At 36.7% G+C, this 22,210-nt stretch overlaps 1 protein-coding gene and 1 long non-coding RNA gene across 12 annotated transcripts in view; one reads left to right on the top strand and one right to left on the bottom strand.

The window, feature by feature from the left end:
- LOC133525011 (U8-agatoxin-Ao1a-like) overlaps positions 1 to 22,210 on the top strand; it is a 72,715-nt gene that overhangs the window by 41,224 nt on the left and 9,281 nt on the right. For all 9 annotated transcript variants that reach the window (XM_061861199.1, XM_061861195.1, XM_061861200.1 and 6 more), the window contains exon 2: positions 22,021 to 22,126. In XM_061861199.1, coding sequence (XP_061717183.1) covers positions 22,042 to 22,126 — 85 coding nt within the window. In that variant the 5' untranslated portion in view covers positions 22,021 to 22,041. The remainder of the gene's footprint in view (positions 1 to 22,020; positions 22,127 to 22,210) is intronic.
- The window catches only part of LOC133525013 (uncharacterized), a 36,728-nt gene continuing 19,554 nt past the window's right edge, over positions 5,037 to 22,210 (bottom strand). Inside the window, exons 3-4 of one of the 3 annotated variants that reach the window (XR_009800510.1) lie at positions 9,525 to 9,736; positions 5,037 to 5,370 (exon numbers count right to left, since the gene is read on the bottom strand). This is a non-coding gene — a long non-coding RNA (uncharacterized LOC133525013). Of the gene's footprint in view, positions 9,737 to 22,210 lie in introns of all 3 variants that reach the window. The other 2 variants (XR_009800508.1, XR_009800509.1) reach the window with 2 other exon arrangements.

Raw genomic sequence — 22,210 nt, forward strand, 5'->3', positions numbered from 1 at the left:
CTGTGTAAGATGTCCCCTAATATAAAAAAGTATAAGTATTCAAATGATTCATCCAGTGGATATGGTTTCAATAAAATATTTTACTTCGATTACAGCCGATCCCCTATGTTAAATTACCCCCCATTATGCGGATGTCTAGTAAACACGTAACCTAAATTTTACTCAGGCGTATGATGCTTCCGTCATTTCACTAATTGAATTTTATGCTTTTTGAATGTTCACTGATTGCTTTTGACAGTGAATTCCTATATAAATGTAAATTTGTATTTATATTAATCTCATATAGGTATACGAGTAGTGGTGGTAAACCGGGTGGGCCTATGTAACATGAGGTAATAATTAAAACATATATTATAATCCTTAAACGGACTTTTGTTCAATAACTTAACAATTATCAAGTCTTTAGACTTCCTATTTTTCATACAAATTAAGACGAAAGTGGAGGACCAGCGCGAAATCGGCTTTTCATACAAAAGTAGTCCTCATTTTCTTCTTTGGATATTAACATTATTGAAAATATTTTGACACAATTTGTTGTATGTCGACCTCAGATGACGTTTGATTTTTTCGAATTTTTAATTATTATAAGAGCATTTAAGATTTTTTATGAAAACTGTTTTTCGCTCCTAATTTTTACAATAACCAAAAAATCGGAAAAAGTCAAACGTAGGGGCATAGCTATTGTCAATATACATCAAATTATGTAAAAATATTTTCCATCATGTCAATATCCAGAGAGTAAAATGGGGACTACGATTGTATGAAGAGGCGGCTGTCTCCTTTCCTCTTACATATTAGCTTCAATGTACGCCATCATCGTTGTAATTGACATTGCTTGCCACGCCTTAAACAACAAAATTCGTAACACACTGCGTCTTAGAATGAACTTTAAAGTGTACTAAAAATCAAACCACAAGTTGTTTTTATAAGGCGCTGTACAAATGTTGGTCAGTTTCAGGAGTACAGCGTACCTTTGCGAATTTTATCAAATAATTGCCCGAATGAATTTAAGTCCGCTCCTTTTATTTACTTATTTTATTTCAAATATCCGGGACTCTTAATCATAATTTCATATTATTACGCCTCGCTAAGACGGAAGCCACGTGATCGTCTATACAAAAAGAGAAAACTTGTTCCACTTCTAAATATTTTCCATTCTCCATGATTATTTAGTATGTAATCGACACAATGAAAAACTAGATTTATAGGTTTTCCTTTTTTTCAAAATTTTCAAAAAAAAAAAAAAAAAATTCAAATAGCGAAACCTATAAACCTAGAATATATTATGCTATAGCGATCGACATCAAAATCAAAGCGATTTGTTAATAGTTAGTGGAAACCGTTTTCTCCCGAAATAGATTTTTATAGAAAAATTACCGTTATTTCGTTAGATTCAAAAAGCTATTCTTCCTTCTTAAACTATAGTTTTTCAACGATATATATTTTTATTGGAAGAGAGAACATACCTTTCGTTCTATAGCTGGCAGGTATTGTGTTCCCTTTTTTACAATTTTTTTTTGTTTGATATATTTTTCTAATTTTGGCTGGATATGAGTACCCTGCACACATATTATAATAACATGCAAAGGTCGCAATCACTTGTATGAGTTTAATGTATGAACCGGTAATTCAGTGACTTGTCCGTTTTGAATGCATCTTAATATGAAAATGTTTTTTTTTCTACTCGTCGATTGTAATTGTTGAATTAAGATTTCGTATAGAAAACTATAATTTCGTGCTCTCAATTCCACCATAATATTCATTTCGAAAGGATGTTGTTCAATAAGTAACATTTCTCAATTATACGCTCAAAACCTAGTTCTAAATAGAATATCGAAAAAGAAAATATTTCTATGAATTTTCTCCACCAATCTTTGTAGCGACCATAATCATTTGTAAATAATAAAAAGAGTTTCCGTAAAAAACATCTAAAAAGGCAGAGGTCAAAACGGCTCGATGTCAGATGTCATTACTGTCACTGTCTAATTAGCTTTATTCTTTACGTTGTATCAAAATTGAAGTTATTTGCTGTGCAGCTTCATAGAAAAGGTTTAGAATCTCTGGCCCTGTGATTTTTTAGTCTTATGTTATCGGGAATGAAGTTGAAGGAATAGGCGAATAAAGTTAGACCAATGTGACTCTTTAACTATTTTTACAGCACAGACTTTGAAACGACACTTGCATAGTCCGAGCTATCAAAATGGCTGCAGACTTATCTTGGTATACCTACAGTAGTATAGTCCATTCCATCAATAAGTATATTGATGGACTAGTCACGGTGTAACACGAGGCCTAAATGCGGTGGTCGAGAGGCATTATATGGATGCCATTAATCTATGGCTGCCTGGAGGCAAATGCCTGAGGCTATTTGGAAGATTAAAGATAACATTGAGCCCTTTCTAATGGCGCCTACACACTTCGCCGTATTTGCTCAAATAATCGCTAGGTATACGGTATACATTTTGTCTTTGTATTCATATCAATTGTATCCATAACATCTATGGATTTGGTATGTCCCACGTTTCCTATCAAAAACAAAGCGACTTATTCAGATGGTATAAAATGCTAGTGCCCGATTCTGCTTCAATATCCCACCAAGAGCCCATGTTTGAATAAGCACAGTATTCTTAAAATGCTGTACCATCGCAAGCTTCATCTGGCTGGTCTCCTGTATGGCGTAGTAAAACACAAATCAGCATCATATCTCTTCGAGAAGTTGTCATGGATGTTGTTGTTGTTGGAGTTGTTGTGGCTCTTAGGTCACTTGGGGCACGTAATTGCAGGGTACGTACAATTGATGCTTACGAAAAGGGTATTGTTATTTTGGAGGTCAAAGTTTAAGTCTACATTCGTTGCAAAACAAATACCATGTCTAAATACTTAAATGTATGTAAGAATATGTATCTGTCTATAAACGTAAGAAACACTCTAAATGTTGTGTTAAAATTACTTACAGCATTACATAATACTTAGCCAGGTCGTTACGTTACGTAAGATTCAATATATAATTAGAATCAATTCACTCAGCCAGTAGTATCGATCCGGGAGTGCGTCAGATACGGATCAATAGTATCAGGTTGACCATAAATTAAGCTAACACGTGAATGAAACCTGATTCCAGCACTGACTTATTGGAATCCAATTAATTGGTCTGACGCGTTGATGTACTAATTTGATAATAGTAGCCCATACTATATTGTCACATGTGATTTTTAATTTTAGTAAATAGTAGAACTATTGGGGCCGTACACGACGTCAGCGCCATATGGCGGTTGCAACTTGTACTGTATTACAAGCATATTTTGTTACAACTGTCAAGCGAGAAGTAAGTAAAATCATAACAATTTCAATAAAATTCACGCGAATCAGTTGACAATTGTGACTTGTAGAGACATAGAACATCCGGACATACGAAAGCAGAGCTTTCTTTCTTTCGCTAATGCTTTGGTCATCTACCTGTTATTAGACCGCGAGCCAGGAACAATTTCCGTGTAGTGGTTAACGGCTAGGTATGATGAACCCTCGTGGACGTCAGCTGCCGCTCCGTTGGTGGGTTGAGAAATGGCAGCCACCGCAACACCGATACTTTGTTGAATGATAGTTCAGATGCTGTTGTTAATTTAAAAAATCGTCAGCCGGTTATGTCGCGGTTGAATTACCGTAAAAAATATGCGTCTTACCACTTTATGTGCGACAGCATCTTAACTCGTCAACTGACAAAGTATCAGCCAGGAGGCGATGACTGACGAAATATGCTCCTGGCCCGCGGTATATATGAATCAAACTAACATTACCTATCGTGTATTGGTCCTGAGCACTGTACCTACCTAAAAATGGAGGCCTTGTCTTTCCGAAACACCAAGACTACACTAACTAAAAATATGTAGGCAAGTTAAACCATACGGTACATTTTATTTTACAACACGTATTTAATATTTTATTTGACTTAAAATTACATTTTATAAAAGTCTCAAAGTTATATGATTCTCACGAAATATGCCTGAATCGCAATTTTTGAAATTGCTGTCAGTTTAGGTAGGTACTTATTACTTTAGTCGAGGACAATCTAAAATTGCGCTCGGCGTATAAATGTGCACTTTCCTGGACTCATCACTTATTGATATCATTTGTCAACCGTCATAGTTATAACTAATGTGTTCCATAGCCGCCAGGAAGGCGCCACACAGTCGTGTACACAACCAATAGGAGACGTGATTTGTTACGTAAATTTAAAAGGGGTTAAAACTTATTTGTAACATGTATTGCTTACGAGAAAAAAATGATTCAATATAATTAATTATCTTTGAGAAGTGTGTGTGGTGTAAAATTACAATATAGAATAAGGAACAGTGTATTAAGGGAAAAGTGTGGACTTGAACGAAAATGTAGTGACAAAAATTGAGAAAGGTATGTTGAGATGGTTTGGGCACGTGGAAAGAATGAGTGAAAGAAGGTTAACAAAGGGAGTGTATAAGGGAGAAGTAGAAGTGGGAGCTGGAAGGGGTAGACCTCGGCGGACTTTCTCTGATCAAATCGGGGAAATCCTCAAGAAAGGCCAGGTCAAGAGCACCCTAAACCGTCGAGCGTGTATGAGGAATGTCATAGAAGTGAAGGAAGCGAAAGAGGTATGTCAGGATCGTAGCAAGTGGAAATCCGTGGTCTCTGTCTACCCCTCCGGGAAATAGGCGTGATTATATGTACATATGAACCTATGTATCTTTGAATAAATTCCAATGGATTTAAGTTCATCATCAATTAGGCTTATTTTGCAGATAAAATTATAAATGCATATAGTAAGTGTAGTAAGTACCCACGCTTACTAGGTACAGTCAGTATCGAGAGTAGTGGATCAGACTTCGTGTTAAAAGTATTAGCATTATCCAACAGCTTAATAAAAATTGGATAATATATGTAGAACAATAAGATTGTCTCAGATTGAACGAGAACTGTAGAGATATGTATACTTTTGATGCGTGGTTTTTGATGCTGACTGTACATTTAATATTCCAGCTAAAACTTATAAAGAAACTCCTTAGTACACACTGAAATCATTGCCCTTCTATAGACTTTATGCCATTTAATTTGTGTAATAAACGTAATTTAATTACGCCAGCGTGAATCTTGACTTTTGACATAGGTAGACATTAACATTTCAAACAAAGTACAACAATTAGAAACCAAATAGAATAAAATTAATTAACCTGTCCACGGTCAGCCCACACTTTTCCTTGTGAGCGTAATGTTATTTTCCATTCTATTTTAGTCTTTTGATGTCAGCCGCTGCGCGCCGAGTTTCTTGAGAGAGGTTCTGAATGGGCATTTTACGTTGACGTCACAACAACTTCTTTTCTGCAATTTTGTAGGTCAATGCTGAAACAATTAAAGTTATTGAAATGTTAGAATGTCGAAATTGTATATACTCGTACTTAGTTAAGCTAATCTAGGCATTAGGAAACGCTATTCGATTCCATTCAATTGTTTTTATTTCAGACCTTGCGTCACACGTATTTGAGAGGTCCAGGAATCAGGTATAAATCGATATCTTTCGGTCCGATTCTTAAAAAATATACCAAAACCTAATAATGAAACCTTATCCTTGGTCTTTCAGTCCGTGCCTTTAAAATCCACCTAAAAAGAATTAAACTTTATCCTTGGTTAGACACATTTTCACTTAGCTTTGATGAACGTGAAATTAGAAGTTAAAATCTGTTAATAAAAATTCTGAAGACATTAATGCAAATAACACAATATTCGTGGACAATTCGCAAAAGAAGAAACAAGGCCAGAAAAATACGAAATTGTGTATCCAATCAAAATGATAAAACCCGGACTAAAATACAATGAGGAAAAATATAATTATAGGCATATTCGAACGCACACTGATATCAGAATGATATTTGAATTATATAATTTAGTTATCGTGCGTCTCACTCGCGCCAATGCATGTACGGACAAGTAGGTACGAGTGAAATGCACGATAACTGAATGACATCAGTTAAATGTAATGTAAATGTATTTCGAATTGGCCTGTAAAAAGAGCAATAAATGATGACAATTAAAAAAGAGGCAATCAATGTCGTATTTCCCATCTTCTTTCGTTCTTGTATTAAGTAATTAAGAGCTTCCAGCGTTAAATCTCGTAATTTAATTTAATTGGTCTAAATCCTAACGAAAGTCGCCGGCCTTTAGTAAAAAGTTCCTAAGAGAGTTATTTGTTATACAGTTGAAGAGTTCCTACAAGACAAATGAATACAATTTTATTAATTTTTATTCTAGAAAAACCTAAAAAAAATAAGGATAAAAATGTACTTATTTATAAGGAAAATATGTCATTGCCACGCCCGATATGGGTGTCATGTATCTATTGAGACAATTATTGTAACCTGAAGACTTGTTAGGAATGGCGATATTGGCGTCGTTTTAAAGTGTTAAGCTGTAATAGTTGCTAAGTGAACAAAGTGTTCAAAACCATCTGCAATAGGTTTTGATATTTTTATCAATCTGAGTACTTTACGGCCTTGGCCTTTACGGTTTGAACTGACTACTTAAATACTTACAAAAGTTTTTGGCAAAAATGTAATTGTTGGTGCAAGTTTTTATCGCTGACTGACTGTTTCTTAAGCAGTTAATACTCATCCGGACAATTATATCAACCCCAAATATAATTAGTTTGCGTTGCTTTATCACAGAGTTCCCATGGCCACCTCCCTTCTCCATCATCAGATCAGCTCCCTGTCATCATAATATTGTTATTGCATTGTTATCCGATTTACATGTGTAGGTATGCAAAATTTCAGCTGAATTGAGAAGTGGGTCAAATTTAGTTTCCAAGATTTGACCCACACTATAACTAACATACAAACTAACAGGCTAAGTTAAAGGAAAGCTTGTACTTGTAAATAAAAAATGATGTATTTTACTGATACTAAGGGTTAAATCATTTAACTTTACTCAATATATGTTAACAGAGCTTAGATATCTTATTAGTTACGGTTGTTATGTGTATTGATGGTGGGAAAAAGGGTACCAACACTTCCAACGTTCTTGCCGCATAGTTACATCCGAAGGATTAAACCTACAATCTATCAATTGATTTTCACCAGTCGCTTTTCGGTGAAGGAAAATATCGTAAGAAAACCGGACTAATCCCAATAAGGCCTTGTCACTGTTCTCCTATGGATTGGGTTAGGTGGCAGTCGCGTTTGTAAAAACAAGAAGCCGTGCTGGCTCCCGTGAACCATAGCCCAAAGCTGGGCCTACGTTAGGAAGATGATGATGATGTGTAGTGGTGGTGAGACAGAGGAGAGTTCCTGTACAGATCATTCTAAGTATTACTTTAAGCAAATTTTGTTGAAGACTTGAAAGCATTTTGACATATCAATTTTACAACATCAAAAGCCACGGCTTTTGATATTTACCCTCTTATTTTTATGTTATATTGTTTCTCTATAAATACGAATCAAAAGCCCAAAAGGGCCGAATCATTTAGAACCGAAAAGCCCCTGAAAGGAAATTCGAGATTAAGAAACCAATAAGAATGGCCGCATTCATCTTTTTCCTATTGTTTTCCCAAAGGTCTCTTCAGTCTCTTGTTATTCAAATAATATCGAGAGGGTGTCATTTCACAAAACAGTATATTTACTGGGCTTGTGTTTTATGCGAACTTGTAAGAAAAACAATTGGACTTAAATAACTCGTTTTAAGCACGTATACAAAATACAATACTATAAAATATAGACTAACTAAATTAAATATACCAAAATAAAGGAAAAATGTCCACCTACGAAAAGTCCTGCGGGATTGTCCCTTACGGGAGCCCATGAGGCTAGCTACATTCCCCCGCTGAATGGTGATGCCTATCTGTTGTCCTAGGAATGAGCCAGCCCTAGGCTCTCCCGATAGGAAAACGAAGTTATTTTTTTAATTCCGAAAACGATATGGGCGTTGTTATCCACGGCCCTAGCAGTGGAGTACGCCAATTATTATGCTTATCATTATTAAAGTTACTCACAATCATATAGACATGCGAATACACTTGGGCAGGGCAAACCAGCAACTACTTTTATTTTCCAAGTTAGCTTTTTCACGAATTCTTGGTATTTGTTGCCAAGCGGACCCAGGCTCCCATGAGCCGTGGCAAAATGCCGGGACAACGCGAGGAAGAAGAATAAGTTGGCTTTTTGACGCACAGTAAATGACCTTGAACATTCGCGTAGCTACATATTCGTGGGATTATACAATTATAAATAACTACCTCAATATTTTATTTGTAAGTACAGTGGCAGATAATGCCTAATCAGTTTCACAATATTTTGCCATTTAAAGTACAAAAACATTGAACTGAATAGGTACTTAAAACAGAGTATCTCTTATTTATTTATCATACTATGATAATATATTAATCCGTTTAAATTGTTTTATTTCATGAACACCTATCGCAATACCCGAAGACAAGCAACAAAATTCCAATATGATTCCAAGAGATTACGTTATTTTTTGAGCTTAAATTACATTACGCAAATACATGCTAAATAAAACAAAATACCCTTATTAATAAATAAAAATCCCTTTTCTTGTATGTACCACATCATTTTCACGTCAACAAACTATCTTAATAAGTTATCCAGTAACGCCCTTAGATGTTCACAGTAATGTGCTCAATTTGTTACCGTCTCGCGAGCAGCACTCGCTTGGCTGGCCGCGTAGGTATTCCGATCGACAATTTTATAGTCATTTTACGGACCGCCAGTATTGCGAAATAGAAATAGTTTATAATATATATCAAATTATGGACACAATAGTACATTGTCGACCGGTCTGGCGTAGTGGGTAGTGACCCCGCCTATGAAGCCGATGGTCCTGGGTTCGAATCCCGGTAAGGGCATTTATTTGTGTGAGTGTGTGAGTTGTGATGAAGACAAATATTTATTCCTGAATCCTGGATGTTTTCTATGTATTTAAGTATTTGTATATTACATATATCGTTGTCTGAGTACCCACAACACAAGCCTTCTTGGCTTACCGTGGGACTTCGTCAATTTGTGTAAGAATGTCCCTATAATATTTATAACGTCCCACAGTAAGCTCAATAAGGCTTGTGTTGAGGGTACTTAGACAACGATATATATAATATATAAATATTTATAAATACTTAAATACATAGAAAACACCCATGACTCAGGAACAAATATCCATGCTCATCACACGAATAAATGCCCTTACCAGGATTTGAACCCGGGACCATCGGCGTCATAGGCAGGGTCACTTCCCACAAGGCCAGACGGGTCGTCTATTGTTGCAACTTATTCTGTACAAGACAAAACGGGAGTAATCAAATACTGGTAACTTCCGGTTTGTAACGTATGTGTTCAATAGTAAACGAGGAGGTAAATAGTGCAAGGTCGATTGAAGGCTACGCAGACAAGAACACCAAATCACCCCGTAGATAGAGCATATAAGCAACGATTCAATGTCACTATCTTCTAGTATGCTTTTCCATAAAGAGTACTACTCTACTAACGTACCTTTCGCCGTTTGGTGGTTTTAGAATAACGCCAACCCGGGATAGGATAGGATAAGGGTGTCGTACGAGGCGACTAAGTCCACAAACGAAGCAAAAAGCTGTTTCGTCACAAGGGAAATGGACCTCTGCATTGGCTTGCAATCCATCTAGGAGAAGGATACTCCAAAATAAAACCCGGAATGGAGTTACCGTAAGGCGTGAGCAGGGTCCAACCTGAAATTAAGTAAACTTAAGTTTTTTTTGACCTTCTAGTACTGCGCGTAACATTTAAGTAAGCTTATAAGTTTACTTGTAGCTAGTATTACCCAAGCCTTTTGGGTAAAGCTCGAAAATTAAATCAAATTTAATTTGTGTTTGGCGTTTACTCAAATACATCTAGGTCGTCCCAATATCGAGAGCAATGTCAGAAGTGTCACCTAACATTACCCATCCAGTGTTATGTAAAGGCCCAATTAATGTTGTTTAAATTTTAGTACTCAAGTATACCCTGATATGACTAGTATTACCCAAAAACTTGGGTAATACTAGTCATATCAGGGTATACTTGAGTTTAATTAACTTTCTAACATTACCCGTAACATAATACTCTCTTCACGTAGTTAGTCGTGTCCAGTATACATATTGTTCTTTGGGTTAGAGAATATACATACCAATGGGCCTTGTTTATTCCGTATAATGGAACGATTATTTCGTTCAGATATTTCTTTATATGCGAACAGATTTAAAGTCACGTATCTCACACAACACACACGTATAGTTATTTATTAAGTAGGTACCTAGAGCCATCAAATATATCTCAGCGACACAAACAGTATCTACGAATAAGCAGTTTAAACATTACAAGAAAGTAATATTATCAGTTTTATGCCCGAATGCCTGAACTGTCCTGTGTTGCTTCATTATGCAGGATCTATCAAAGAGAATCTATGATCAAAACACTTAAACTAATGAATAGGTATGCCGTTAAGCGTTATGTTTTCATTAACACGATGAACAATTTATTTTATTACTTTTTAAACTCCCTAACGTCCAGTAAAATACAAAGTACGATAACATACCTGCCTTAAAGCTGTGTCAATATAGGACAATATATGTTTGACTTAAGTGGTTGCTAAATAATTAACGCCAGTAATGTATAGTTTCATGATAGTTATTTATTTTTATTCGAAAGGGCTGGTCTTCACTGATGCTGTAATAACAACAATTTAAACATATATAAATAAATATAACTAGGGGTATCTATAATACCTCACTCATTATTTATAGCTAAATATAGAACAATTAATTTGTTCGAAATTCACAACTAATCTACATAATTTTCAAGCACAAAACTTTGTCGAATGCCACAAATTCCGCAAAGTTCAAGCCTCGTTGAAAGCTCGGATTTTGGACAAGTCACGACAGATTTCAATTTAACTTCGTATGTAGGTATAAACAGGGACAAGAAAAAAAAAATGTACAAAAAAATAATAATTAATCAAAACGAAGCGTGTCCCGTCATTATTGTAGACAACGCTATTAATTTTGCTTTTATTTTAGCTTTGTGAAAAAGTGAAAGAATTGGAAATGCCAGACCTAAGTATGTGCAATGAAAGCAATCAATTAAGTAGGTACAGTTTGAACACTAGGTTCATGAAATTATTACTTAATTATTATTATTACTTCATAGTTATTGTTCAAACCGTTATGATTGCAATTTAAAGCACAGCCATCTACTTATTGGTACAATCGGGGACATTCGCGGTAAACCAGTTCAAAAAATTCATGCCTTGACAGTCGTGGCTTGTTAAATAACAAGCCACGACTTTTTAAATCTATTGAAAATATCAAGTTCGACTAAATAGTCGCTTGACTTTTTCCCGCATCAGCGGTGGCAACATGGTTCCATTTTTATCACCTGTCACTATGCCCGTCACTTTCGCGCTTATATACTTGTTAGAACGTGATAGGTATGGTGACAAATGATAAAGAACCGACCATCTTAGCCCTACAGGACATATCTATTTGAATAACTCTAAAATGATACTTACATGGTATGGCCCCCTGACTGGTTTTCAGTATCGCGATGCATTCTCAAGTAGGTCGTTCCACGAATGACGTATCCCTCGTTCAAGCAGATCGATGCGACGAAATTGAAGTGACAAGCCTTGTCGCAACTCAATCAAAATATCTTTTGTCCCATTGGACTCACGTCATTGAAACCTTGAAAGCATCGATGGGCAGCATAGCCGGTCAAACAGTAGCCATGTAATCAAGCCAGTCCCGTGGGCAGCGAGAACAAAGACGGTCTTAATGAAAGCCGATGTCGGTTTGTGCCGGTGTAAATGCGCCTATGTCTCACGGATGTTAGCTTATAATCGTAATACTCGTATATTAGTGTGGTAGTCTGTTTCGATTTATCGTGATCTAGATGTATACATAAGTACGACATTCTTAAAAGATGACACCAACAGTGTGCATCGAAACTGAGGGCCTACCGCGAACCACGTTCGAGATGTTGCCTCTCTGTCGCACTTGTAAATTCGTACGTAAGTGTGACAGGGAGGGAACAAGTCGAACGTGGTTCGCGGTAGGCCCCTGTTGCTGCTGGAGCATGATTCAGTACCCCTAGTGTAAATAAATTAGATTTCCAAACGTGACGTACGCGTTTGCGTTTAGTCTCATTTTGTATTGGATTTCGAAAGAGCGCGCCAAGCGGGACGTTTTGGAACCTCAAAATCCTATACAAAATGAGACTTAACGCAAACGCGTTCGTCACGTTATGATGTCGATCAAAGTTACACTAGGGGTACAGATTTGACAATTTGTTACGGTTTTGTACTAGTTTTGACACGATCTTGAAGATCCCTCACGCTGATTAGTACGTTCCGGCCCATCTCCAAGACGATAGTCAAGACCATATCAAAACTATAGTTCAAAATCTGCACATTGCACATTTTTTTAACAAGTAATAGCTGAAGTGTAAATATGTCAAGAACGCAATTTAAGTACGCCATTAGGTAGGTTGTTATTATTCAATTGGTACATTTTAATTATGTCGTAAAATTATGACGGCAACAAAACAAATCTTCTTCTTCTTTCTAGCATTGTCCCAGCATACTGCCACGGCTCATGGCCTGGCCTGGGGTCCGCTTGACAACTTATCCCGAGATTTGGCGTAGGCGCTAGTTTTTACGAAAGTGACTGCCATCTCACCTTCCAACCCATAGGGTAAAACTAGGCCTTGTTGGGATTAGTTCGGTTTCCTCACGATGTTTTCCTTCACCGAAAAGCGACTGGTAAATATCAAATGATATTTCGTACATAAGGTCCGAAAAACTCATTGGTACAAGCCAAAAACAAATACTTTTATGATTTAAAAAACCTTACACAAATCGACTTTGTCTTTGACTGACTTTGTGATAGGAAATTATGCTAATGATGTTCTGTTATCTTATCATGACAAATTAATTATAATCTCACGATTTTCGTAAAACCTAACAGAATACAATTTTATAACAGTAATAGATAGTGTTACAGTCAGCATCAATATTATCGATATAGATCTGCTACTGCTGATTGTACAGCAGAATCACAGTGTATAAAATAAATTGTATATGTGTATACTATACAGTAAGAAATATATAAGTGTGTCAGAGCTGTCAGGTTAATTGCAGTATTCAGAGAGCAACCAGCGTATTTATGTCGGCCTGCGGACGTGCTTTGTTTCCGTTATTTACCAAATTAATTCCTACCTGTACAAGACTCGTGTGAAAAATGGGTATGATAACAACACTTTTGTGTGATACACGGCGCGGTGGATGGGCTTATAAAAAAAAGATATCTATTGTTCTTTTATACCATTTAATGGAAATCTCGATACATTGTTTCGGTTCAAGCGCATTTTAAAGGAGTATTGCTATGGGCGGGAAAGTTTTCACTGAATTATTTTTATTTCGGATACAATGGTGGCATGTAAACTATTTGTAAGAGGCGTTATTATAAAATACGTACATGGTTAGGGAATTGCTGACTTTCCAAACAGACAACATTTTTATTTCTTTTTATTATAGGAAACGTATAACAAGTACACACAAATATAAAATAACTAATGAGTACCATCCGTACCATCCGTCAGTCGGCCATCAATAATGTCACCCGTCGAGCTCTGGTTTCGTCCTTGTGTATTGGAGCCCCCAGGGTTGTGCCGCACAGATGGCAAGAGGCCTGATGGTCTGACATTGGGTCCAACTGCAGCTGCATCCAGGGTTGTGCCGCACAGATGACTGTGGCGGTATTACTGCTGTGACGGGAAAAGAAATTGATGGATTGAACGTTCTATACGCAGCAGTAATGCGGCTACGAACATCACTCATCTTATCAAGGAAAGTGATAGTTGTAACATGGCAAAATTGCTTAATGCAGCCACCGCGCGCACTGGCCGGTGGTAAAAAAAAACTAAGCCTTTCCGCGCGTCTTTTGTTTATTCTCTCCGAATTACTGCAAAGCTGAATATAAACTTTGATTGTACATACGAGTATTTAGTTATTTAATGTTATACGATTCTCATATGTAGGCTACCTCTAACGCAAATAAAATTTGTATAATTGTACATAGTATTAAGTTTTTGTTTATGTTTAAGTAAACCTAATCCAAGTCTTATTTTTTGTACTTCTCACAAAATGAGGCTTGGAATAGGTTTCGAGCGGAAATTTAACCACGCACGATTGTTGCAGCCCTTACTTCTTCTTTTATCGCGAGATGTGCTGATGGATATTAGTTTATTTTACTGTACATATTTTTACTATTATATTGTTTTACTATAAGAAACTAGTTTTTATTTACCGCTCTAGTTAGCCGGCTACGTTGCGACAACCCCCGTAACAAGAAAATTGTCCGTAACAGTAATGCCGCTTCAGTTACCATCCGATTGCCACTTTAACAGTGAACGCACTCATGCCCTCAAACGTGACAGCACCTCACGACGTGTGGCGTGGTGAAGCGCCTAATTACTTACCCGCACGTGTGTGAACGCCAAATAGAGTCAGACAATCCATAGTTTTCATACGTAGTTTGCGAGTATGCCCCCTCCCCGCCTAGAGAGCATAATTTCTATAATTGTCCCTCCTGTATGTCCCCATCCTCGCCTCGGCCATATGAATTGCGCCCCCTCTCTAGCCCATCAACTGGCGACGCCCTTGTATTGATGTTTCAATTGTGACGTCCTGATTCTTTACACTTGACAGTGCAATTTTGTATTATAGGAACGGAATTATTTCATACCTAATGATGGACGATACGCGGCGACCAGTTTAGCTTAGTCGGATATGAAGATATTATTGGTTATTTTCGGAATTAGCCGACATTTTGAAGTTATCGAAATTATCCGAATACATCTGTTAAAAATATATATCAGACAACCTACGACAAAAGCGTAGTAGATTTGCGTCGTAACAATAAAATAAAAACAAATTACATTAATAAAATGATTGTTTTGCTTCACATTTCTAGTGGTTCACTTGTTTATTCAACGTTCTTCCCTTCGTATAAACAATCTGAGATCTCAAAGACCAATTTTAATTAAGTACTTCGGTTGGATTACTTGCACCGACGATAAATCGCGAATAGATCAATCAGGATCAGGACTCCTCAACTCGACTCAAATACTCGGAACTATGAAGTTATAACGAGTTTGTAGCTAAAAGTTACAGAAGATATCGATACCTTTTGTGCGAATTGTTATTGGTAGAAAGTTTTGAATAATGCCAGAATACTTACACAAATAATGCTTTTCTTAAGGGCAGAAACACACTATAGAATCGCAATGTGATATCAATACGAGTATTTTACTTTTGAGCACATGACAACATAAGATGAATTCTATTTATTGCACACTTCAAACATTAAAGAAACTCAGTACTAACATTAGCATTAAGTACTCAGTACTATAACGTTCGTTTAGATTCGAGGAAACTCAGTACAGTCACGTCTGAAAATATCGATACGAAAAAAGTGCCAAGAATATGTACACTACCTTAATGTATGGGCAATTAAGTCGCTAGTATTTTCAGACGTGACCGTACTAGCTATAATTTTTTTTAATACTATGTCGGTGGAAAATAAGCATACGGCCCGCCGAATGGTAAGCAGTCTCCGCAGCCTATGTACGCCTGCAACTCCAGAGGAGTTACATGCGCGTTGCCGACCTTACTCACTTAAATCTTAAGGGTAGAGAGAGCTATGGGCAGTGGTTTTCCTAAAAGGGCCGATTTTTATTTTATTGTCGATTTTTAGGGTTCCGTACCTCAAAACGAAAAAACGGATTACTTTGTTGTCCGTCCGTGCGTCCGTCAGTTTATCTGTCTTTCAAAACCCTTCATCTTGGGAACGCAAGGAGGTGTCGAGTTTAAATTAACCCTTAGAACGCTTTTTGTCATAAACACAAACATCACTCAAACGCCAAGCTCCTGGGCGCAAGCGAGCTAATGTAAACCTTACTTGAAAGTGTGAAGGTTACTTTGACAGCGTCCGCCATAACAGCTATAGGTGTCTTTGGCGCTATGGGCACGACGGCACACGACACCTTTAGGGGTTCTTGGCGTTCAAAAGCTAAAAGACGTATGCACAGGAGTGCACAGGTCTACAGCCCCTTGAAGCTGTGAGTAAAGTTTAACTTCTATGTTAATGTAAAAAAAAGATACGACTATATATGCCGCAAATAAACGTATATTTCGACACTCTTAAGAAAATAAAAAAATATAGGCTACTTCCCGTTGATCTAGAACTATGTTTGGCAAGTAATATTGTGTTGAGTCTTGACATTACAAGTAGGTACAGGGAAAAATCTAAAAACTGTAAGTATGCAAGATAAAAAAAAAAAGTTAGTTTTATACGAAACCCTCGGTGATGGGAGTCCGACTCGCACATGTCCGGTTTTTTGCTTTGGTTTAGATTAATAAAAAAGGTGAAACTGAAAATGTAATAGTTCGACAATCGAGGAAAGTGTAATTTTAAAGTTCCTCGATGTTCGATGGACGGACTAAGTGGAATTTTAGGATTCTTCGAGGTTAAATGGTCGAACTAAGTGGAATATAAAATTCAATATCGGGGAAACCACGTTTTGCTCGGAAAATATATTAAAACTCAAAAATGCGTGTTTTCCCAGGGATAAGACCTAGCTAGATCGATTTTCGCCCCCGAAAACCCTCATGCAGTAGATAATTTCATGGAAATCGTTAGAGTCGCTACCGAGATCCCCGAAAAAAAAAAAAAAAAATATATATATATATATATATATTGCTCGTTTAAAGGTCCGACCAATGTTAAAATCGTCTGACATGGCGGACCCCGCGGCCGGAGGGAACATTTCATAGGTATTCCATTCCTTTTTCTCTCAAATTACGATTTCGTTTATTCCACCCAGAATGCGGACCTGTTTATAGTATTACACTGCTATTGACAAGAAGTAATGAATAATGACAAAATAAAATCAAATTCGCATCCTCTTAACTAAGAGACGAGACGACTGTACAAAGTGAAGCTTCTTCTTCAGCAGCGCTCTTCAAGCCACCCTATCTTGGGTCCGGTGTATGCTAGCATGTAATGTGGCTTTAATCTCTGACGTTGTTCTGTCCAACAGCAGCTGTCTGTTAGGTAGCGTAAAGTCCCTAACGAAACACGGCGCGAATTTTAACGATGCCTCGCCACGCTCGCAATTTCATCGCTAATTTCACGAAGCTATGTTTAACAACGTGTGTACAGACAAAGCGACAGCACGTTGCGTTTTGTCGTGATTCAATAACGGTGCCTTTGTTTGTCGTAATTTAATCTCGATAAGGCTGTTAATGTTGAATTAATACCACAATGTTATCAGTGACGGTCTAATTCAATCAATGTATTTGTTTGCATTGTAATATTACGTTAAGTATTGAAATAAATCACATCTTTTGTAAAATTTCAATTCTATTAAGAAAGAGCGTAAAGCCAGGAAATTATAAGGGGACAAATCTGTGCCTCCAGTGTAAAAGGGTTTAAGTCGAGTTAGTCCAAATTACATATTTTGCCAGTTTAGTATTTATTTCCTGAAACTACGTCGTTTGTTTCGACCCTCATAGCCCTGCGACCACTAATTGCAGAGATATCGATTGTGCAAAAGGGTTTAAGTATGTCAAAAATCTTAACTATTATGTTCAAAACGATTTATTTTTATATAATCTCCTTTAGAAAATTGGTATTTAAAAATCGTGTTACAAACAATGGTTAAAGTAAAGTTTAATCTTAGTGAATAAACTCCATTTCAATTGAACATTCGGTGTAAAGAAATCAAAATTGACTTAGGTCAATTTAAACTAACGAGTCTATTTTGTGCATCACGGTCAAATTTTAGTTTTTTTGTTATTCACAAATAATTTTTAGGATGTGATGATGTGTAAAAGTGTATAATTTGACTTCGACCGTTTTTCACAATCAAGATTAGCTAAACCGACTTAATGATGATGGTTAAAGTCCACATAGATTCCTTTTCATATTTATTTTCTAGTTGGTCAACGCAAAATAAAGTACATTTTGCCCACTTTTCACAATGTTATTAAATATATTTTTCGTTCGCATTGGCAAAAATAGAGTTATCATATAAATGATGTTGTGCAAAAGGGTAGAAGTTGATAGGATGCGCGGGGTGCGGAAGAGGGGTCGGCGACGCATACGCCGCGCGACTCCCGCCCGCGTCCCGATAGTCCCATGACGTCAGCTGTAGGCATTCCCCGCGCTTGCAGGTGTACCCGTGTGGTATTGTCCTGTGCTGCAGAGAGACTTTCGTTCGCAACGGTGAGTTTGACCATTTTACACAAATGGCTTAAAAAATAACCATATTATTGCAATATTTTTGACAGCAATTAAAGGTTCCATTAACTTAATAAGTATTGAGCACAAATTTTTAGTACCAGGTCATACTCACCTTGACTGTGACGCAGATCATGCTTTGATCGAAAAAGCCAAAAGTAACACAACTGCAGATATACATGTTCCTCGCGACTGGTATCAACTAGTTCGATCAGTTTCGAAAAAGAATTCTATACAAGTAATAGAAATGACGCATGCCAGCTTTTATAATTTCAGTATGCTTTTGAAAACTGAATTTATTGCGCGAAAAGTAAACGAAAAAAAAGAAAAGTTTTTGTTTAATGAGGTCAGTGAATTTAAATACTAAAGATATCTGTTCCCAAAAGTCCTGCACAAGAAAAGACAATTTAACACACGGAAATCATACCAAAAAAGAGGTTTTGCCTTAAATCAAATGTGGTAGTTCTGTTTTTTATATATACCTCCTACCTTTTCCACCTCAAAAGCCCTTCGGATCATTGTGTGTATAATATACAGTACAGCGAGAGAAATTGTTATAACTCGTATCTCTTGTATATCTTTGATGAATTAGGCTGGTCCTCTGAACCCACAGTACTCCTTTTGGGGCCAGCGTGTGTGTATTTCTTCGTCAACCTGGACAGGCCGGTCGAAATTGTCATTTGATGGTGGATTATCAATAAATAGTTTTTCAATGTCGGCACACATCTCCGGTCCTCTATATTCTCGCAGGATTGACCATTGCTGTAGTTGCAAACAGCTGAGCATTTGAGTCCTGCTTGCCTGCAACCACAACTGCTGGTACAACCTTTTTTGCAGTTACAGTTAGTTAGTTTTAAATTTTGCAAACCTTTGAAAAGCCGTAGTTTAGAAACTATGTGGCTTACTAAGACTAATTCATAGTCAATTAATTGCAAATATCATTTTCTTAAAAATGTGCATAGTGACTTTTGCCTTAACTCCGGTTCTTAGTGGAATTTCTTTACAAAAACTGAGAAAAATCCTAAAATTTAATGGATTTTCATGTACTTTACAATAATCCCAAGGGTTTTCGAGGTGGAAAACTTGGATTTGTTATTATCATTTCATTACTAGGTACCAACATATTAAAAAACAGAACTACCTCATTTGATGTTAGGTGAAATGTACCAATTCCATAGGCTAATTGGAAGAAACTCAATATGAAACAGTTGATTATGCAAAATGGAGAAGAAAAACTTATAACCAGCCAGTACAACTGACGCCCTGTTACACTGAACCGTTAGCGATTTCAGCAGAAAAATTAAAAGATATCAAGTCACTGTTTGGTTACAGTGATCAAGCAGCACAGGAATTCTATTCCAGTTTACAGGCTGATTCTAATCTACCTGCTATTCATCCCGATTTACAAGATCGATTAAAACGAAAATGAATGAAAATTCAGTACAATATTTGTTTTGATTTTGTTTTCAATACATTGATATTATTCATATTGGTTTGTTTTATTTTTATCCTAATTATATGAAAAGACAATACTATTTTAGTTCCCAAAATTGTTTCATTAACACATTGCAATAGTTCAAAAAGATCTCAGAAGCATTAGACAAAGTGTAGTTAAACCTTTTGACACATTCATTACATTGGTGAAAAGGGATTAAAGTTTTTTTTGAAAGCCCATATTTCCGTCATTTTCAGAAAAGCCAGGTATCTTTTAATGTCAAGTTATAATTCATCACTTATACTATCTAAATTTAAATTAAAAACCTAATTTTTTTTAAAGAATGCAGAGAAACTTCGGCTTAAAACGTTTTTTGGCCATACTGAAAAATTGCATTTTTTGAGTTTAACCCTTTTACACTGGAGGCACAGAAATGATATGGCATGCCGCGTGAGACTTGTGACGAAAGAAATGGCAGTCGCACGGGTTTTTACTTTTTACCTCAATAACTCATATATAATTTCTTTAAAAATTTTGCTCGGCTTATCCCCGGCTATACAGGTTGTAAATTTAGTCAATTAGTTTGCAATCATTTACGGAGTGAATATCGCGAGAAAAATGGACTCTCCCATAAATTTTGGCTGGCTGATATTGATCTTTTGTATGGGAGAGTCAATTTTTTATTCGCGATTCAGTCAGTATGACCTTTCACCCCGTAAATTATTGCAAGTGACTAAATTTACACCCTGTGTCATACAATTAATACTAAAATATAAACCCATTTTAATACTAAAATTATACTGCTATGGTATGCAGAGTAACGATATGCATGTTTTCGTATTTTTTTCTATTGAAACAACTTTAACTAGTTTAAGGTTTTGGCTGAAGTCTGCCTTTGCAAATATAGTTTTATTTCCGTGTGATTTTTTCCGTAGCCTATGCCCTGGACTAAAAGTACTAAAACGTGTAAAAATTTCCTCTTAAAAAACTTAATCGCTGATGGACCGTAACACAATAACGTTTCAATTGAGTAGGATATTGCTGAACAAGTAGGTACCTAAACATAATCAACAGTCACAATTTTTTTTTAAGTAGTCGCGACGTTGCAATTTATTCAAATATGGGATAATCCGGACCTCAAGGGTCGGCAACGCGTATCTAACACCTTTAGAGTTGGAGGCGTCAATAGGTTACGGTGTCCGCTTCTCATCAGGTGGGCTCTATGCCTGTTTGCCACCGACGTTGTATAAAGAAATCTCTCGTCAGTCCTAAAAGCGCGATAATTTGGTGATTGGCCTGCTGTGGCAGCATGGTTGCATTTTTATCACTTGTAGGAACTATACTATGCTATGTTTGACACTTTTTTTTACATGACATACTTGTTATAACTTGACAGGCATGGTGACAGGTGATAAAAACGCGACTGTGGTACCGCCGCTGATGGTACACACGTTTTGCCTACGGAGGCTAAGGGATGCAGTTACCGTTAGGGAGCAAGCGATATTGCTATCTCGTTTCACCCTATAACTGCATCCCATAACTCTTCAAGTAGCATATGTCGTTTTTGAGTTATTGGAATTTTGATTTTATTTCAATGAATCAAATTTGAAATTTAAATGACATAATCGGCCGGGAGTCGACGGCCTGCCACTCCAAGCGATATAAAGTGGAGTTTAATAGAAATTGTAGATAATGTAAACAAATATGACAGATTTTTTTTTGACAGATAACCTAATTCTTACAAATATTGTTTTTACTGAAATGTTAATAATTAATGTAAATGTCAAGTAAAATTTTAATTTAGATAAGTAGGTACTTATCTGAATCTTAAGTACTAGGTAGGTACCTATATAAATTGTTGATTAGAACAAGGTTGTCTAGGATAAAAAGTGTAAGATTAGGAAGTAACAAAGGTACCGTCAAATGGGGTAACATGGGGGACATGTTGGATAACATTAGACAAAGGAAATTTAATATTCCCGAATTATAGGTATGAAAGTGGCTGTCAGCAGTGTACTTTTACAATCTTTAAACCAGGATTTACCAGTTTTAGGGTCAATGATCTAGCTGAAGATCATTTCATAGAAAAAAAATGTCTTATGTTACCCCTTTGATTCCAGTTATCCCACTTGAAGGTATGGTTTGCTAACAATATTTGCAACTTCCATTGAATTGAAATCCACTTTAGACTGGCCTACATTAGCCCAAGTGTACCGGACATAACGTGTAAGTTTTGTTGCAGGCTAGCGGCTCGAGCGGCAGCATGCCGCGCGCCGGCGCACTTTTGCTGGCGTTAGCGGCGCTCCTGCTCGTCGCTGAGTGGACGCACGCCTCATACATAGATCCTGGTAATTGGATTTCTCTCATTTCAATCGTATAAGGGCCATCCTACACTGGCGTCTCTGGCGCAATGGAAAATGGTGTCCCTGCGC

This window comes from Cydia pomonella, chromosome 14, assembly GCF_033807575.1.
Source record: "Cydia pomonella isolate Wapato2018A chromosome 14, ilCydPomo1, whole genome shotgun sequence".
Lineage (NCBI taxonomy): Eukaryota > Metazoa > Arthropoda > Insecta > Lepidoptera > Tortricidae > Cydia > Cydia pomonella.